The sequence below is a fragment of the Candoia aspera genome, chromosome 1, assembly GCF_035149785.1.
Source record: "Candoia aspera isolate rCanAsp1 chromosome 1, rCanAsp1.hap2, whole genome shotgun sequence".
NCBI lineage: Eukaryota > Metazoa > Chordata > Lepidosauria > Squamata > Boidae > Candoia > Candoia aspera.
Genome location: NC_086153.1, coordinates 79,420,794 through 79,439,571, shown reverse-complemented (window position 1 = coordinate 79,439,571; position 18,778 = coordinate 79,420,794). Strand labels below are relative to the sequence as shown.

Here is an 18,778-nt window from a genome sequence, read left to right as displayed (position 1 = left end):
AGATCAGCCCATTCACTGTTAATTCTTATCTTTAAATTATCAGGCAATGCTCCAAAATACTAAGAAGTACACTAAAGTCAGTTCAACTTCTAAGGAAACAGGTTTAGCACTGGGCTGTGATATACCTAGTTTTCAAGCTCTGAAAGTAGCAAGCAGAGGCAACGCATTTAACATATCATGCTAAAATGGGGTTGTTTTATGTTCTTCCTTCAGTATACATAGAGTACAGATATCATTCTCCAAAAGGAAAAAAAGGATCTCTGTAATTCAGCCGAATACCCTTTCTTCTGCTCCTTTTAAAAAAATCCCATATAATCAATATTGAAAAAAACTAGATTACTTTTCTCTAAATTTTAGAACAGATGTTTAAGTTAACAATAACAGTGTACAACATCAGTACACACATTAATTCTTGGGAAAGGATGACACCATTCTGATTCAAAGTCAAAACAATTAAATGCTTACTAATGGCATATTATTCAGTGGCATTGCTCCATGTAGTCAATTTTATCAATACCATTGTTAAAATACAGAGAAGCAGACAAGGGAATTCACCAGTATTTGCCACTGTGTTTTTATGCATCAGTTTCAGTGAAACATACTGCCAATAGAACTACTAATTTAAGCTTCCATGGCGAGTAAGACCAGTTGTTAAACGAAGTGGGTCATTCTTCCAAATAAATGGGTGGCAGGTGCTTGGCAAGCTGCTTTGAAATCAGTTGGACTTTCTGAAATATGGGTCTAGCACTAGGCTACATCAATAATAAAACCTAACTAACCTAACTATGTCTTTTATAAGACCATCCCTTCCATATCTTTTCATAAGCCCCTCCATTCTTTTTTTATTCAGTTTTGAAGAATGAAAACTACATGCTACATATGGAAAGAACAAACATGGATGAAACTTAATAATGCAGTGATAAAAGTTTTGCAGGGGGCGCATAAGAGATGAAAATATGGGTGTTTCAGGTGGGAAAAATAATCTGGTTACTAAGTTGACCGATAGCCTGAAAGTATTTAACAAGGGTGGAAAAAGGAGGAGGAAAAAGAAATAGGGGGGCATGTCTTCTCTCTGGACTACCTCGAAATCAGTGAAAATACGGGGCAGATTCGATAGCAGAAGGTCGGCTGACCCTGCGGCCCTCGAAGGAACGTATTAGTGCTGCTAGCCCCGGGCGGGACGTTGGTTCCCAAAGATACTCGCGACCTCAGGAAGCGTTAGGCTTTCGCGGGGACTTCCCGGAGGCGTGAAGGCTGCAGCCCTACAGCGGTTTTTTGGCGGAACGGCTCATTCATCTCAATGGGATTTACTACGGAGCAGGGCGGATACGGCTGCTAGGCTAACCTCCGTCCTTCGGGGAAGCGAGAAGGGAACGGCCGTGGCGGCTTTTGCCCGGAAGCGCAAGAGGCGGTCCGGCTACTCGGATCCCGCCCGGCCAGGAAAGAAACCTCGAATTTGAGCCAGTTGTTTGGGATCTCTGTAATACCAGATACCGTTTTCCCGCCTTTCTGCTCCGGCAGTGAAGCCCTGCCGATTACTTAAGGACAGGCATTGCAAGTAACACTGTGTCAGCCCAGGCACTCGGTAGAGCTTCCTGCGGGAAAATGAGCCTAGGTCAAGAGCCAAGCCCGGCACAGGTAGACAGCCTTTCGCGGAGATCTCCAAAGAGCACTCGCACATGCCTCCGCGCCCAAGCCCCTGGACCTCGGAAGCGGCGCTGGCGTGCAGAGGAAGGAGGGAGCTGCCCAAATAGACGGGTGAAGCAGGGAAGGAAAGCGAGCGGCTGCTGCCCAACTTCCCAGGCGCTCAAGAAGTGCAAGGCGGCTGTGTCTGCACCGCCAGAGGTCCGGACCACCATCCAGTGTAAAGGCATCTACTGCCCGCCGTATGTGCGCGGACGTGGGATATCCCGCGGGCGGCAGGAGAAGGCCTCCTGAGTGAATGGGTGAGCTAAACTTTGCACGGGGAAGCGCCTCGGCTTCTCCGCTTTCAGCTCCGTTCTCCGCGGAGAAGCCGCTTTGCTTAGTAGCCGCGCTCTCTTTACCCCCGCGGCCTCTAGCAGAGACGGACGAACGTCACCCCTTCTTTAGGCACCCCCGGCGCTTCGTCTGCTTCCCTCTCCCCTTTGCGCAAGCTCACAATACTCACTTCAACCCCGCCTCTCCTATTCCAATCCTACACCTCAATAAAGCGGCCGTGGCGACACAATTGAAAGCGCGCGCGGGCGCGCACCCTCGTACGACTCGCGGGTGTCAGAAAACGCAGCGCGCCTGCGTCTTAGAGGCAGCGCAACCCGATCAGGACTGCCCCCCTCCCGTTAGCACCATGTGACCGAGCCCCGCCCCAACATAGGATCTGTGAAGTAGCAAGTTTCTTCAGTTTCTTTCTCGTGCGCTCGCGTACGGAATTTCTGTACAGAAAAAAAAATCGGGAGGGAGGGCAAAAGTGGGAGAAACGGAGGGGGGGAGGAGGAAGCACGCGCACGCGCACGCGGGCAACCATCTCGCGCGTAGAAGTAGTACGAGGCAGCGGCGCGAGCTTTCGGAGGCGCGCGCGCGCGCCCCGTCACTTCAAAGCCCAGGCGTATCACACGGGTGTATGTGTGGGTGTGAAGGGCGCGCTCCCTCCCTCTCACCGCCGGCAGGCAACCGAGTCCCCCGTCGCTCACAGGCGAGCTGGCGGGGCGGGGCGGAGTGAATTTGCCAAGTGGCGCCGCCGCCACCACTACCGTTGCCGATTAACGGCCGCCCCGCCTCTGCTCCTCCGCTGTCCCCTCCCCTTCCCACCGTCGTTGCTTGCTGCCGCCGCCAGCGCCGCCTGAACTGAAGCGAACTCCAGAGCGAACTGAAGAGGAGGAGGCAGGAGGAGGTGAAGGCACCACGGCAGCGGCGGGGCTGAGAGTCGTCAGCCTCAAGCAAACGGCAGAAGCGGGAGGGGAGGGAGGCAAGGCGGCGCGGGAGACGAGGCGGCACTGCCACCACCAGCAGCAGCAGCAGCAGCGGCGGCGGCGGCGGGAACAACAACAACGGAAGCACCGCCGGTGGCCGGGAACAGCCTTACAATACGCGGCGGCGGCAGCAGCGGAGACTCCTCGGGAAACGACCAAGTCCGCCGCCCCTTTGCCTGCCTCCCCGCCTCCCTCCCCGCCGCGGAAACAGACCAGGGGGCAGCAGCACCGAGGAAAGGGAGCCGCGACCAACGTCTGCGTGTGTGGCGAGGAAGAGGAGGGGGAACTACCGAAGACTGCGCCGCTTTGGAGAAAGGCATCCAGTGGGAGCGGCGACAGGAAGCGGCGGTGGCGGAGGAGGATCACTGTACAGTCGGGGTGGAAGAAGACTAGGGCGCAACCCTCAGTGGCGGCGGCGGCGGCGGCGGCCGAGGAGGGTTTGGGGTGGCGGTCATCGAGTTCCCCCATTTTATTTTCCTCCGTCGCCAGAGACCCGCCGCTGTGTGCTGGTGGCTTCTTCGTTGACAAGACCCCCTTTTTCCGCTCCCTCGTTTTCCTAGGGGGGGAAGAGGCCTCTCCCCCCCTCAGCCCACATAACACACCCCGTTTCTTCCCCGCCTGGCGGGCACCCAGTGCGGTGGTTGGGTGAGTGCTGGTGCGGGCGCTCGCTCGCTCGCTCGCTGTGTTTGGAATATGGTTGGGGAAATGGAAACGAAGGAGAAGCCCAAGCCGAGCCCCGATTACCTGATGCAGCTGATGAACGACAAGAAGCTCATGAGCAGCCTCCCCAACTTCTGCGGGATATTCAACCACCTCGAGAGGCTGCTGGACGAAGGTAAAACGCAATTGCAAAAAACTAAAACGAAATCCCCAAAATAACTCTTGTTTGTAGATCTGAGGGTGTTGGGAAAAAATGGTGCCCCCTGCCCCGACACTTTGGGCCTCTCCGCGACATCGATCCGCTTTGCCCTTCCCATTCCTATCCTGCAAATGGAGGCGGACTATACTTTTGCGCCCCGTCAATGGCGTCTTTTAGCTTTGCGTCTTTTGCCCATAAACAAAGAGAAGCGGGAAGTCTCTACACAGAAGTTTTGGCCTTTGGGGACACGGAGCAGTGAATTCTGTGCATTGCCTTATTTTCCGCGTAGGTACTTTTTAATCGGTAAAGGCAGCGACATTTAGAAAATAAGTTGGGAGAGGAGAAAGTTTTTTTCCCCCAAAAAAATGGGATTATAGCGTTTTGAGTTGCTAAATCTGCACTGAAAGTATAAAAGAAAGTAGGCCCGATGGCATGTTTTATGAAATACTTTTAAGCAACTTAGTCTTGCAGCCTAAACTGTACATGGCTGATTTTTGTTTTGAGATTGGGCGGAGGGACATGAAAAAAACTGGTGAAACTTGAGGGCTCAGTTCTTTTATGCAATACTGGGCTGATTGTCGGCCCTAAAAAACACAAAACCCGGCTGGGTCTGCAAGTAAATATTCCGAACTTTATTAGCTTCTACAGCGAAGGACATACTGGGTGATTCTCGATTTGAATATCAAAAGCAAACACGAAGTGTTTTTGGCGTCGCTGAATACCCGTTGTAGTTTTAGGCCGTGTGCATAATCTCGATCCCTTTTCTGTAGTTACACTACAAGAAGGTGCAAGGTTGGGCAAGTGAGTAAGTTTGCAGACCCAAGTGTCTGCAGATTTAGGTTTTCCGCAAACTAAGTAACTGCAAGTACTGCAATTTTTAAACAAATTATTTTTTATTTGGTTTGAGAATTCAGCTAGAAATTTTATAAAATAGTACTTAACTTTTTAAATAAAAGTTTTGAACCTATTCTGTACGTCCAGTGTAAAATTTCAGTCGAAGTCCATTTCTAAAAGTTCACATCTTGAAACTTCCATATTTTAGGAAGATAGGGAAACTTGGTGAATATCAGTTTCACCATTTATTTGTGAATTAGACTGATAACTGCTCTTCAGTTTCCATTTGGATGATTTAATCTTTACTGTTGGGGAAACATATTCATAGTTGTAACTGGAATGCAACATATATTAATTGGAAACATTTTGGGGTTCATTTGAAGCATTTAGCTAATTCTGGTTTAGATGAGATTTTATAACATAATCTGGATATCAAGTAAAGAAGTTTTCTGCGTATGAATGTTTTACGGGGATATTTTAGTATGAATCTATTCCTCCAGTTCCTTTTTGAAAGTAACTATATTTTATCACAATCCTGTCAATGGCTTAAAAAATTTCTGGAATCATCACCTTGATCTGGGAATAGAGCCATAATTTTGTAAGAAGAACAAAAGAGAGTATTTTTGGTGTGATTATTTCAAGAATGTATGAAGTCACTGCATCTTTTGAATGTTCTTGAAGCTTTGGAAGGCTTTGAGCTGTCAGTTTTTTCGTAAGTCCAAAATAAGGACTGGAAAATCTAATTCAGAAGTCAAACTGCTTGTCCCAACATTATATACATTTTTTCCTGTACTACTCTGCTTCTGTTTTTTTAGTAGCCCCTTTAAATCCTGCTTTCTTCTGTTTGCATTGGCTTCTGGGAGGAAGAACTGCAAATGTTGAAAACTTTCTGGAATGTTAAAAAAATGTCCTATGCAAATAAGTGAATGATTTAAATGTTTTAAGAGGTGAACGCTAAGGGGCGCCAGTTCTTTCCTTCTGGAAAAAGATTAAGATGGTTTTAAACCTTAATATCAAAATCAGTGTACTTGCTTTATATTTAAGACATAATAAATTAAGTTTAAAACACAAGTATATTCTTATTTTGATTTTTAGTTGTTTGGATTAGTGCTCATTCTTCCTCTCAAAATATTGCAAAAAGTTTATACAATTGAATGATGTTACAAAAAGCACATCTACTGGCATCCAGTAGCTTCTGTAAATAACTTGTTATAAAGGAAAGAATAACATTTTGGCTCCAGAGGTCTTTGGAATTTTTTTTTTTTACCATTACATTGCAAGATGGGTGGTGCAGAAATGTGAGAAACAAATAAATAAACATTCTAGCAAAATGATACTTCCGTGAGCAAGCAGGGAGAAAGTAAAATACAAAATATACCAATTCTGCAATTTTCACTTAATATTATTGGTATTTACCCTAAAATATCAATATTTGGTTTGCTTATTTCAAGCTTGGAATGAAGAAAAAGAACATAAATATAAGCCATTTAAAGAAGTCCTGGTATATTTATTGAAAAAATCAGATAGCTTTTGTATTTCTAAATGCTTGTATTTGAATGGATGTACATTTGAAGGAGTACAAAAATACCCTGTTATGAAGTATACCTTTTTACATTCAAAGGTAAGGAGAAGGGAAAGTAATAAAAGTTTTTCATAGTTGAGCATAATTAATCTATAGCTGTTTCTGTAGATGGGTAAATAGACCTAGTAAAGACTTTAAAAAATGAAGCAGTTTCTATTGGTTTACAGTAACCTATGGGAAGCAGAGGAGGAGTTTTCCTGGGTGTGAAGAAGCTATTAATTCTATCAATTATATCTTAAAATTATTGAAAGCATATTTTAAAGCTAAAACCTTTTCATTTTTGAAATATGGAAACTTGTTGATTTCCTTTTTCTTGTGTCCTTGTGTTATCAGTATCTGTAACCTGAATGCTAAGTTCTGGCAAATGATCCAGATCTTTCTTGGCAACTGAAAGTAGAGAAATATATATTCATAGCTTTATGAGTGTGGTATTCTTACACAGTGAAAAAAACCCTTTGTCTTAATTGGGCATCTGAGTGATTCTTTTCAGGAAAAATCAGCAAGAAAGTGCTATATTACTTTTACAAATTTCTCCCCATCCTTGAAGTGTTGTGTGTGATGAACATTTATTTTTCAGAAAATGTACTCTAAAAGTGTCATCTTGAACTCTAGTATGTATTCTTTGCATATTTGTTTAGCCTAACCTTTCATTTCTACACTCACTTGCACTGATAACTAGCAATAAATAAAGTATAATAAAAATCCCCTCCCATCTAAGAAATGGGATTTCTCCTTTTGTGGCTATTGCGTGTTTTCTCAGCTAACATTTCTCATTACAAATGGTTTAAAATTAGTCTGTGAAAGTAAAATGTATCCCTGAATTTTTATCGTGAATGGACCATAAAGGTAATAACATACAAAAGAAAACAGTTTTATTACCTTGAGGATGATCAAATACATACATTTAAGAGAGACTAATACAATCAAAATAACATTTGCAGCAAATAATTTTTCTAGTTTGTCCAACAGCTCAATTTCTAAACAAGTATATTGATACAATATTATTACAGATCTGCTGCATCTCCATTTATGAGTTCATGCAGTCCATTTTCAGGCTATTTCTAATATGTTAAACTGGAATTCATTCTGTTTTAAATGAAATATTTATAAACATTCAAGTTTCCAAAATGTTCTAGATTTTTCAGCACTTTTACTGTATGTGGATTCTACAGTGTAAATGACTACAACAAGCTATAGGCAGCCATTTTTAATAATTCCTGAAAAAGCGAATATTAAATTAAGCAGTGTGTAATTGAGTTTGAGGCCTTTTGATTATAATATAATTTTTAATTTTATAATCAATCCTAAAGTCCTGGGTAAGTCAAAATGTAACAACCAGAAATTCCAGTGAAAATATAATTAAGAACAGCATACAAGAGTTGCACATTTTTCATGATTCATCATGCTTATGTCATGTTTCATTCTATTACTGAAACTTTCCTCATTGCTTATAATATCTACTTACACTGCAGTTTAAACAAGCAATGCGTGGAAGTGGAAGAAGACAATAGAATAGGAAGGACAAGAGACCTCATCCAGAAAATTAGAAACATTGGAGGTAAATTCCAGGCAAAAAAGGGTATGATCAAAAACAAAGATGGCAAGGACCTAACAGAAGAAGAAGAGATCAAGATAAGGTGACAAGAATATACAGAAGAGCTGTATAAGAAGGATAACAATATCGGGGATAGCTTTGACGGTGCTGTCAGTGAGCTAGAGCCAGACATCCTAAAGAGTGAGGTTGAATGGGCGTTAAGAAACATTGCTAATAACAACGCAGCAGGAGACAATGGCATCCCAGGTGAACTGTTCAAAATCTTGCAAGATGATGCTGGCATGCTATATGCCAGCAAATTTGGAAAACACAAGAATGGCCATCAGATTGGAAAAAATCAACTTATATCCCCATACCAAAAAAGGGAAACACTAAAGAATGTTCAAACTATCGAACAGTGGCACTCATCTCACATGCCAGTAAGGTAATGCTCAAGATCCTGCAAGGTAGACTTCAGCACTTCATGGAGCGAGAATTGCCAGATGTACAAGCTGGGTTTAGAAAAGGCAGAGGAACTAGGGACCAAATTGCCAATATCCGCTGGATAATGGAAAAAGCCAGGGAGTTTCAGAAAAACATCTATTTCTGTTTTATTGACTATTCTAAAGCCTTTGACTGCGTGGACCATAACACATTGTGGCAAGTTCTTAGCAGTATGGGGATACCAAGTCATCTTGTATGCCTCCTGAAGAATCTGTATAACGACCAAGTAGCAACGGTAAGAACAGATCACGGAACAATGGACTGGTTTAAGATTGGGCAAGGAGTACAGCAGGGCTGTATACTCTCACCCTACCTATTCAACTTGTACGCAGAACACATCATGCGACAAGCTGGGCTTGAGGAATCCAAGGCTGGAGTTAAAATCGCTGGAAGAAACATGAACAATCTCAGATATGCAGATGATACCACTTTGATGGCTGAAAGTGAAGAGGAACTGAGGAGCCTTATGATGAATGTGAAAGAAGAAAGTGCAAAAGCTGGCTTGCAGCTAAACCTCAAAAAGACCAAGTTTATGGCAACCAGCTTGATTGATAACTGGCAAATAGAGGGAGAAAATGTAGAAGCAGTGAAAGACTTTGTATTTCTAGGTGTAAAGATTACTGCAGATGCTGACTGCAGTCAGGAAATCAGAAGATGCTTAATTCTTGGGAGAAGAGCAATGACAAATCTCGATAAAATAGTCAAGAGCAGAGACATCACACTGACGACAAAGGTCCGCATTGTTAAAGCAATGGTGTTCCCCGTAGTAACATATGGCTGCGAGAGCTGGACCATAAGGAAGGCTGAGCGAAGGAAGATCGATGCTTTTGAACTGTGGTGTTGGAGGAAAATTCTGAGAGTGCCTTGGACTGCAAGAAGATCAAACCAGTCCATCCTCCAGGAAATAAAGCCAGACTGCTCACTTGAGGGAATGATATTAAAGGCAAAACTGAAATCCTTTGGCCACATCATGAGAAGACAGGACACCCTGGAGAAGATGCTGATGCTAGGGAGAGTGGAGGGCAAAAGGAAGAGGGGCCGACCAAGGACAAGGTGGATGGATGATATTCTAGAGTTGACGGACTCGACCTTGGGGGAGCTGGGGGTGGCGATGACCTACAGGAAGCTCTGGCGTCGGCTGGTCCGTGAAGTCATGAAGAGTCGGAAGCGACTAAATGAATAGACAACAACAACACTGCAGTCAGTAAAAAGAAATCTATAAGATTTCCTAAGCAATTTTTTTTCTTGAATTTTTTTCCCATTTGCTATATTTTTGTTATAATTGGTCCATTTAATGCAGAAGATAATTTGCAAGCTGTATGCAAGCATTCTGGAAATACGTATTTTATTTTATTTAAGGCATTTATTCCACTTTTCTATCCTGCATTCAAGAAACTGAATCCTAATGATTTCCCTAGTGCCATGATTTCTTTGGTAGAATTGTTAAATAAGAGAAACGATATGTCTCAGTGAAGGCAATTACATTTATGAAGAGTTCTGCAGAAACATAGGTGAGTTAAATATAACATACAATATGAAATTTTAAATGGATAAGATTCCATTTGAAAGTTGCAGTGCACAGTTAATTGTACGTCTGTATAGATTTTCTGTTAAGTTTAAACTTAGGACCTATTAAATATTAATAAAATTCAGAATTAATACAACCCATGTTTGGTGCACAGTGGTATGATTTTTTCTTAATGTATATTGTTTCCTAGTAAATTTATTTTTTTGAATTTAGTGGATCCAGTTGTGACCTGCATACCAGCAAGTTATTTCCAATGTTGGTTTACTGATAACAGAAGTCCTGGTATTCTGTATTGACTTTAATGCTGTATATCCTTTGGGTTTACAGGTGCTTCAGAAATACAAATTTTAAAATTAAAACTAGCATTTTGGAAAGATACTGAAACTATGCATAATTTGAAAATAGCTTCATTAAACCCAAATTATGTATTGGCTAAATCAGAACAAGGCATTTCATAATTCTGAGATGTGCTAGGAAAAATAGTTCTGATAAGGTTAGTAGCTACATATGCTAGAGTTATTTAAAAAAAAACAGCTTTAATGATTTTATGGCACTTCTGGTTAAAAGTAAATAAAAATGGTTTGTCTTTTTTATGAATTCCATGTAATTTAGAGTATGTAAGCTTATGACAGTAATGGCAGTGCATTTTAAATGAATATGGTGAACGTGTTTACTGTAAACAGTGATGTTGTATTTCAGATTCTAGATTTCTGGATACTATGGCTCATTCATACCATTGTTTCCAATTTTAAGGTACAAAATGCTAACTTGAAGATCTTAATATATAATAAATTTTCATCGTAATTTTTTTTTTCACTTTCAATTTGATTTTTTTTAAACATCAGATATAACAGTATGCTGTAGGAAAACATGAAAGTATCCATGACTTGACTAGTTTTTGTTATTGTAGCATGTTTACCATATGAATGCTTAATTTTTTTCTTGAGTGGTGAGGATTTTTTAACAGATTGACATTATAAATTTAAGATGATTATAACATTTTTGCTCCTGATTTGATGTAGCAGTGTTTGTTAACTAAGAAAATATAAATAGGTCTACCTCTTGTCCCTTAGGTACACTTCATTCTTTAGTATGTAAAAGGGAAGGAAGAAACAATGTGAGAGAATTTTCATGAAGAAACAGCTGAATAAATAATTTGTCACAATAAGCTCCTTAATTCTTAAAGCATGCTTGGCTAGGTTTGGGCTAAGATTCAGAGAGGTATCTGTTTTTGAGGAGTCTTCACTGAACAGCAATCTACCATGCCACCCAATGGAAGGAGGAGACTTTTTTCAAAAGCAGCTAAATTTCTTATGACTTATAGGTGGGTCAGGAGGTTAAGTATTATTGAGGCATTAAGTATCATTGAGGCTGGCTACCATTTGGATGGAAGATTAAGAGGGAATACCAAGATTGTAAACTAGACTGATAAATTTAAAAAAATACATTCTAGAAGAAGGCAATACCAAACCATTTCCATGCTGTTGCTAAGCAAATTGCATGGTTGCATGGATTTAATCACCAGGAGTTGAGTTCATCGGTGATCTTAACTTTTTTTGTAATTGTATGATAATGAGTTGGGAGAAGAAATCGTTAGAAAAAAGATCTCATTGGGCATTCTCAAACTCTTAAACATACTTGAAATATCTCTTTGGTTTCTGTCCATTGTGTTTGGATGTAGATGTTGCTTTGAACATCGCTATAGCAGTGTATTGCTAAGTAGAATGTGTGAAGGAGCTAAGGAGATTATTCTGTGCTGTGTTGCTTTCCTGACTGAACTACTAGAAATTTAAAATACTAGATAACATAAATAAAATAAAGTAAAATATTAGATAAATGACACTTTTTAAAAACTGTTACATAGGTTTTAAATTGTGGATTTGTAGTCTAGTGTGGTTAAGTATTGTAGACAGAATGTGAAAGAATCAATGTCTGTTCTTAATCTTCTAGAATTGTGATTGTTGGCTTTCTTAGTCCTAAAGGAGGAATTTAAAAAAATCAAATCTGAAGATGCTTGTGAAGCATGCAGGCCCCCCTCCCCCCAGCCCATAGAAGAACTGGCCAGCCTATCTAATATGAAAAAAAAACAATGTCCTTTTTTAGACATTTTCTTATGTTAGGGGAATAGTAGGTAACTTAAATCCTTAGTTGCATTTTTCTGGTAGCCTCCTGTAAACGTAATAGTCTGCATTTCCAGTTGCATATTTATTCTTTGCGTGCTGTATAGAAAAGGTTTGTTATGTTTTAAATTATATAAAGCAGCCTGGTGTAGGGGAGAAAAAGAAATCTGCCTTTCTTTGCCAGCTCCCTGCATTGCCAAACTCTGGAGGAAATGGTTTCCCAAGTTAGGCTGGAGTCCATTACTGTCTATACAGAATCATTTCATTCTAATCTTTTTTATTTACTAATGTTGAACTTGAACAGAACTGAATGCATTTTTATCCTTTCCTTTAAAGAGCTCAAGGCAATGCAGGGCACATGGCTCCTCCTTTTTCCATTTTACCATTCTAGCAAGACTCTAAGGTAGGTTAGGCTGAGAAGGATGACTGGCGAATGGTTGCTTGTGCTGCACTCTTATATAAGAATTAATTGGGAATAGGCTTCTGTGAAGTTACAGCATCTAAGAAAACATGTAGATAAAAAAAAGTGAATGACTAGGTATATCCAACTAGCCCTATCCAGGTGAGATGTTAATAGTTAAAGCTTTTAAAAACTCAACTACATCTGAAATAGTTAAGCACATAAATTTAATTCTGACTCTACAAATCTTGATCGCTCTCCCAAACTTAAATTAAATAATGAAATAGCCTCTCCTCAAGGCTTGTTAAAGGCTTGAACATGTTTATCTATATTTATTTACAGATTTGTATGCCTAACTACTTTGTAATAAAGTTATTTATTAGATTTATATCCCACCTTTCCTTTAGAAGCTGAAGGTGGTATACAAAATGCTCCCTCATCCGATTTCCCCCTATCGTGACAACTCTGTGTGTTAAGTTGGGCTGAATGACTGGCTCAAAGCTATGTAGTAAGTTCCATACCCAAGGGAGAAGTAGAACCTGGGTCTCCCTGGTGCTAGTCCAACACCTCAACCACTACTTGAATGTCTCTGGATCTCATGATAATGCTGCAATGAATTTTGGCTTGTATAACTAGAACAAGAGAGGCCTGGCATTTTTTCGTGCTGAATCAACATAGGGTTTGAGTAAGATGAGAATTCAAATAGTTGTAGCTGTTACAATAACTGCTGCTGCAACTAAGGTACCTGCTGGGATCACTGAGGAACTGTACTGTAGTAACTAGAACTACATTTGATGTGTCTGGATCAGTTGCTGCTGCCCTTACTGTTCTGAGACAGGAAGGAATTCTCTAATGCATCTTTTGGATGAGTGGTGTGAATTTTATGTAAGCTTTCCTAAATGTGAACAATAGATTTTTGGGTTGTTCAGTAAGTGGCATAACAGTTTAATCAGGACTTGCTCAACTTATGTTGCTGCACATAAGGTTCATGGGGCTTTTAGGTTTTCTAGTATGTTCCATAGCACTGAAGTTATTTTCAGAAACAAGATAGGAGACTTTTAATTGCTTGTTGCAATGTCAGTGTATTCTCTGTTTCATTTAAACCAGTGCAGATATCAATGGATATACTGTTTGTCCTGCAGTTTGCCACCTTTGTGGTGAAAGAAAAAGTATGAATGAGTAGTCCTAAATCATACACAAAGATGATTTAGCAGGGGAGAGGACGTACATTTGTAAAAAGATATTTGGGAGCAAGAATGGACATGGATGAAGGAGGACTAGTTGCAAGCTTTAGAGGATGCAAACATGTTGGGCCATCCTGTGAAGTGAAAATGTATGTACTAATTGAAAGATTCTGAATAATAAACAGTAGGCAGGTTAACCTCTGGGCATTGGATGGGGATAAACATGCATATGGATGGATGAAGGTTAGATGGGAAAACCTTTTCAGGAAAGGAGTCAATTTTTGTTTTTTTCCACCACCTGATCTCAGCTCACTATATACCACCCAGATATATTTGAGAGGTTTTCCTGGAACATCTTAATTGGCTTTGGGATATGTACAGTATGTTGCAAAAAAAAAGTGTGTGTGTGTCTGGGAATTACTGAAAAAATACCCTTTTCTCCTTACCAATGTCTACTGGATAGGTTATACTCTGATAATCTGCTATTGGGTTTATCTTCAAGTTTCTTGGACCAAATGATTAGAATTTGAGAGAGTGGGGGAGAGAGAGAGAACAAACAAACACTAATTGGTTGCTTACCAACTGATCAGATTTACTATATATGTAAACATTTTGTACAATAAACTGGAATTAAGTACTTTAGAGAAATCTGTTTAGCTGTTAAAGTTGAATTCATATATTGTGCTATGATATGGCTTGTTTAAATGTGTTTTTGTGTTTAATAGTAACTGGTATGGAATACCCACACTAAGCCATAAATTGGTTATAAAACAAAATGATTGGGTTCACATAACAGTAACCAGCTAAGCCAAGCTAGTAATCAGTATTGTGTCTTAGCATGATGTTTAAACCTGATAGAATGGATAAAAATCAATGATTAAAAATAACAAAATCAGATGTCTTATTTAAATCAGATTTTAAAACTCTTTAAGCATATTGTAAAAAAAAATTAAGCTAACTCAAAGATATAAAATTCTAATTATATTCTTTTTATTATATTCTTTTGTAGCAGCTACTGTGACATGAGAACTAAGGTAGCAGACGTGGTAACTGATCTCTTTATAAAAGTGCAAATACAAACTCAGTAAACAGAATTTGAGCTGACAGAGTGCTATAATTTTAAAAGTAGTTGATGGTTGTTCAATTATATACCATATACATCATAGCAAAAGTATCCACCAAGTATCAACTGCTAATGGTCAAATATCTATCTGCTTACCTGGTACTAAGATTCATTTTTAAAAAAAAAATAAAACTAAGCTGAAAAATATTCTGATTAAATAATTGCTTTACATGATAATTTTAAAAAGTGTGATGTATCTTTATTTGTGCACTAAAAATACATAGGTTATATCAAATGAGAACAATGTCCATTTACTAGATATTAGAATTATGTATAATTTTCCTCATAGTTGAATAAATTGTGGTTTAAATCATAAAACTGAGTCTTCCTGATAAGTACAGTAGTTTAGGGCATGTTGGAACCAGAAAAATTTAGATATGATTTACTATGCTGTATTGAGTACTTGGTACTGGAAATCCTGTTTTTGGTTTGTGTCCCAGTATTTGGAATCTGCAAAAGAATTAAAGATTTTCTTGAGCTTGAATCTGTGTAGTATTCTACCTCCCACAGATCCATTCTGCTTGGTAACAGTACAGAAGTAGTCTGCCAATGGCTTCTTTTTTTAAAAAAAATTCTTGGTATTGTCTATAGCCCTGAGATTCCATGGTTGTCTCCATCCAACTTGCTTAGCTTTTCCAGATCAGCCAAGGTCAGTTAGGTGTTGCTCCTGTTGGGCCAAACATATTAGTACAAATTAAACTACATGATATAGTCTAGTGGAAGGCCAAAATATTGAGTGCTTGAATGTTGAGTAGTTGAACTACTTATCCGAGTATTGACTCTGTTCTATTTTAATTATACATGTAGCTGGTACTCCAGTTACAGAAACATAATCTTAAGAAATTAAAATGGTTTATTGTTTAGATGATTATACTAAAAAAAAAAAATCTGGTCATAACTTGGAAAATCTCAGGAAAGGTATTAGTCTCTTGTGAGAAGTTTAATTTACATTGTACATTAAATGTACATTCTATATTCCCATACTAGGGAAATGTATTTGCTCAGGATCTTGGTTCCCTTAGCTTAATTTGAAGTGCCTTTTCATTCTGGGGTGGGGTGAGGAGTATACCTCCAACAGGTATGTGGTGGTGTACCTTGAAGTCACCCTCAATCATCTCTATATACTTCAAATATCTCTAACTTTATAGAAGCTGTATCTACCCAGTTTCTGGCAGTTCAGCAGTATATTATAAAGTTGCAGTCATCAGTTAGAGAAGTATTTGTGAGCCATAGCAAAATACCAGCCATAGAAAGCTTTTTTTAATTTGCAATTCTCATAGCTAGGAGTCAGCAACCCTTTCTAATCTAGAGGAAATCCCTTAATCCAGTATCTGCCCATGTACCTGTCCCCATGCTAGGTAATTGATGCAGATCAATGCTAATTAACATTTGAGCAATTCATTTTGTAATTTCAGGAAAAAAAACTATATGGATACAATCCCCAAGAATTGTCCTTGACTTGAGAGGATAAAAATAATAAAAAGTGCTAGCACATAACCATGCTTTACAAACAGTATAACAAGGGTTTTCAATTTCACTACTATCTTTTTCAAACTTTCTGAATTTGAGCTGAAAGCAGTAAAGCTACTCTGTAGGAGAATATTTATGTTGAACAGTAGAAACAAGGATTTCATTTATAGATCAGTCTGAACGAATAGAAAATAAAACTTCATCCTCTCTTTAACTTATATCTAATGTAACTTAGTTGCAATCACAAATTCTGGCATTTCAAAGACTTAGATTGAATTAGAAGGGAATAAATTCCCCCCCAAAAAAGAACACTTCTGAAAAACATTTAATTTCCTTGTGGATTCAAGTTAGCAGTTTGTTATACACAATATGATTATTTAAAAATCTGACTGTAGCACTTCAACTGGCCAAAAAAAAAATCTTTCAAAACATGTTGAACGTTCTTTAATAGGTTAAATTTATGTGTGTTTACTTAGGAGTAAGCACCACTGAATGCTGTGCTGCTAGGCAGCTTACTGTATAATTGGGAAATTATGCTTTTCTGGCTAGATGCTATTTATTGAAAACAACATTAATGGAATTACTTAAAAACTATCAGTTTAGTTAAATATCTTTTCTTTGAATCTTGACAAATTTTGGAGTTTTCAGGCATCAAGACCATAATGATTTCTGTTTGTAGTGGCATGATCACAAGTCAGACAATTTCTTGAAGAAACTGTTGAAGGAATCAAAGTAATCCATGTGACTGTAATAAAGATAGAATATTTACACAGGAAGCTGTAAAAATAATCAATTATAGTTGTTGTAATATCTTCCCTGGTTCAAAGTTGTTGATTTTTTTGTTTGTTTTATTAGATTTTTATTATTTATTAGATTATTACCCAGCTCAAAAATGACTCTGCATTAGGGTTATCTAAAAAGTAACAAGATTAAAAACACAGTACAATATAAACAAGGTAGTGTCTGACTAATCAGTACATGATATATAAAGAGACATCCAACAAAGGGGCCCCATCCACCCTACCCTAATCCTGAGAGAACAACTAGGTTTTCAATGCCCTGCGGAGCGCCATCACTGTGGGAACCACATGGATCTCTGGAGGGATCTCATTCCAGGTGGCAGGTGACTTTCTTCATTATTTGTCCCAATTGTAAATTTACTATTTCTTTACAGTGCCCTTTTAATAAAAGAAAGAATGATTCATCCTTAGAGTAAGACTTCATTTTGCTAAAGAAAGGCATGTAATGAAAAATGCTTATAAATTATTTCAGTATTGAGGCAAGTTTCAGCAATCTTGCAGCAACATTTAAAGCTGAGTTTTAGGGAATTTGTTTCGTAACCCTTGGCAGTTTATGACTGGTCACCTTTCCCCTTTATTTCCCCTATGGATTTTTAAAAATTATTTTCTATTAAAATGTCTAATTCCAAATTAACCTTAAATTACAGTGTAGTAGTCATGTGGCTAAAGAGAAGGAAGGGTTATACATAAAAATGGACTCTATATTTCATTCAGAGGAAGACTCTGAATGTATGATCTCCCCCCCAAGAGACACTCTCTCACACACAAATATATGCATAAGAACAGACAAAAACCCTTTGTAATGCTCAGTTTCCCCACTGCTTCAACCCGAGATTGTCAAACCGATTCTGGAAATTATCCCCTTCCTAATTAGTATGAATCTGTATTGTACTTAAGTGTGTCCAGTACATTCTTGTTATTCGCTGTAGTTATGTTCTATAAAGTCACCATGAACACTGAATTAGTGAATGGTCATCCATTGCTCCTAGGGGAAGCATTGGGTTAGGTTCCTATGAGTCGGTGGTCACAACGTTTTCATAAACCGATCAATATATAACCTTGTTTTATGTGTGTTTTTGTTTAAAGACACCTTATTTAATGTATATGGGATTAAGCATTTGAAATTTTATAAAAATATTAACTAAAATCTTAGTTTTGATGGAGTAAGATGGTGAAATCAACAAAAAGTACAAAAATGCAAAAAAGTTGCACTAACTAGACCGTGAAAAGGACACTTGTTCACAGTATGAGAACTGAAAAAAGTCAGTCTCACCTTGTTCGACCTCAGATTTTTTACCACTCTGCGCATGACCATGAAATACCACGAGTATTGGTTTGGGGCTTACAAATACATTGTAGTGAGTAGGCAAATTTGTAAATATGGTATCCACAAATAATGAGGATCGACTACACATTTGTGTGCATATACATAGAGACATGAGAGACTGCAGTGTAGTTTTTAAGGTGCTGGACTAGAAGCAGGGAGACCCAGGTTGTAGCCTTCCCTTAGGCATGGAAGCTGACTAAGTGACTGGGCCAGTCTCTCTCAGCCCTAAACTGGGAAGTCAAAAAAATCTATCCACCAACCTGCACTGAATTAGCATGGTAGGTTATGGTCCGTAGCCTTCATCCTGCATTGGATTGATTTGGACTAATAATACCACCACCATGCTTACAAAGTCACACTCCCCCAAAAATGGAGAACCAAGAAAAAAAATCAATATGAATTAAACTGATACCTATGATTAAAATTAATTGCGTGTAAAATAACATACTTCCTTAATTCAATTGATCCCCATTCTGTGTATTCTAACCCCTCTCCCCCACACAACCCACTGTCAAATGCAGAAGTACAGAAGCAAGTACCCACATACTCACCCCTCCCAGCAGAA

At 39.1% G+C, this 18,778-nt stretch overlaps 1 protein-coding gene across 6 annotated transcripts in view; it reads left to right on the top strand.

Annotated features, from left to right (window-relative positions):
* Positions 1-3,630: 3,630 nt before the first annotated feature.
* Positions 3,631-18,778, top strand: part of QKI (QKI, KH domain containing RNA binding) — a 123,009-nt gene continuing 107,861 nt past the window's right edge. For all 6 annotated transcript variants that reach the window (XR_010068244.1, XR_010068242.1, XM_063307733.1 and 3 more), the window contains exon 1: positions 3,631-3,783. Coding sequence is in view for 4 of the 6 variants with exons in the window: in XM_063307733.1 (XP_063163803.1) it covers positions 3,642-3,783 (142 nt within the window). In the remaining 2 variants the exon portion in view is untranslated. The remainder of the gene's footprint in view (positions 3,784-18,778) is intronic.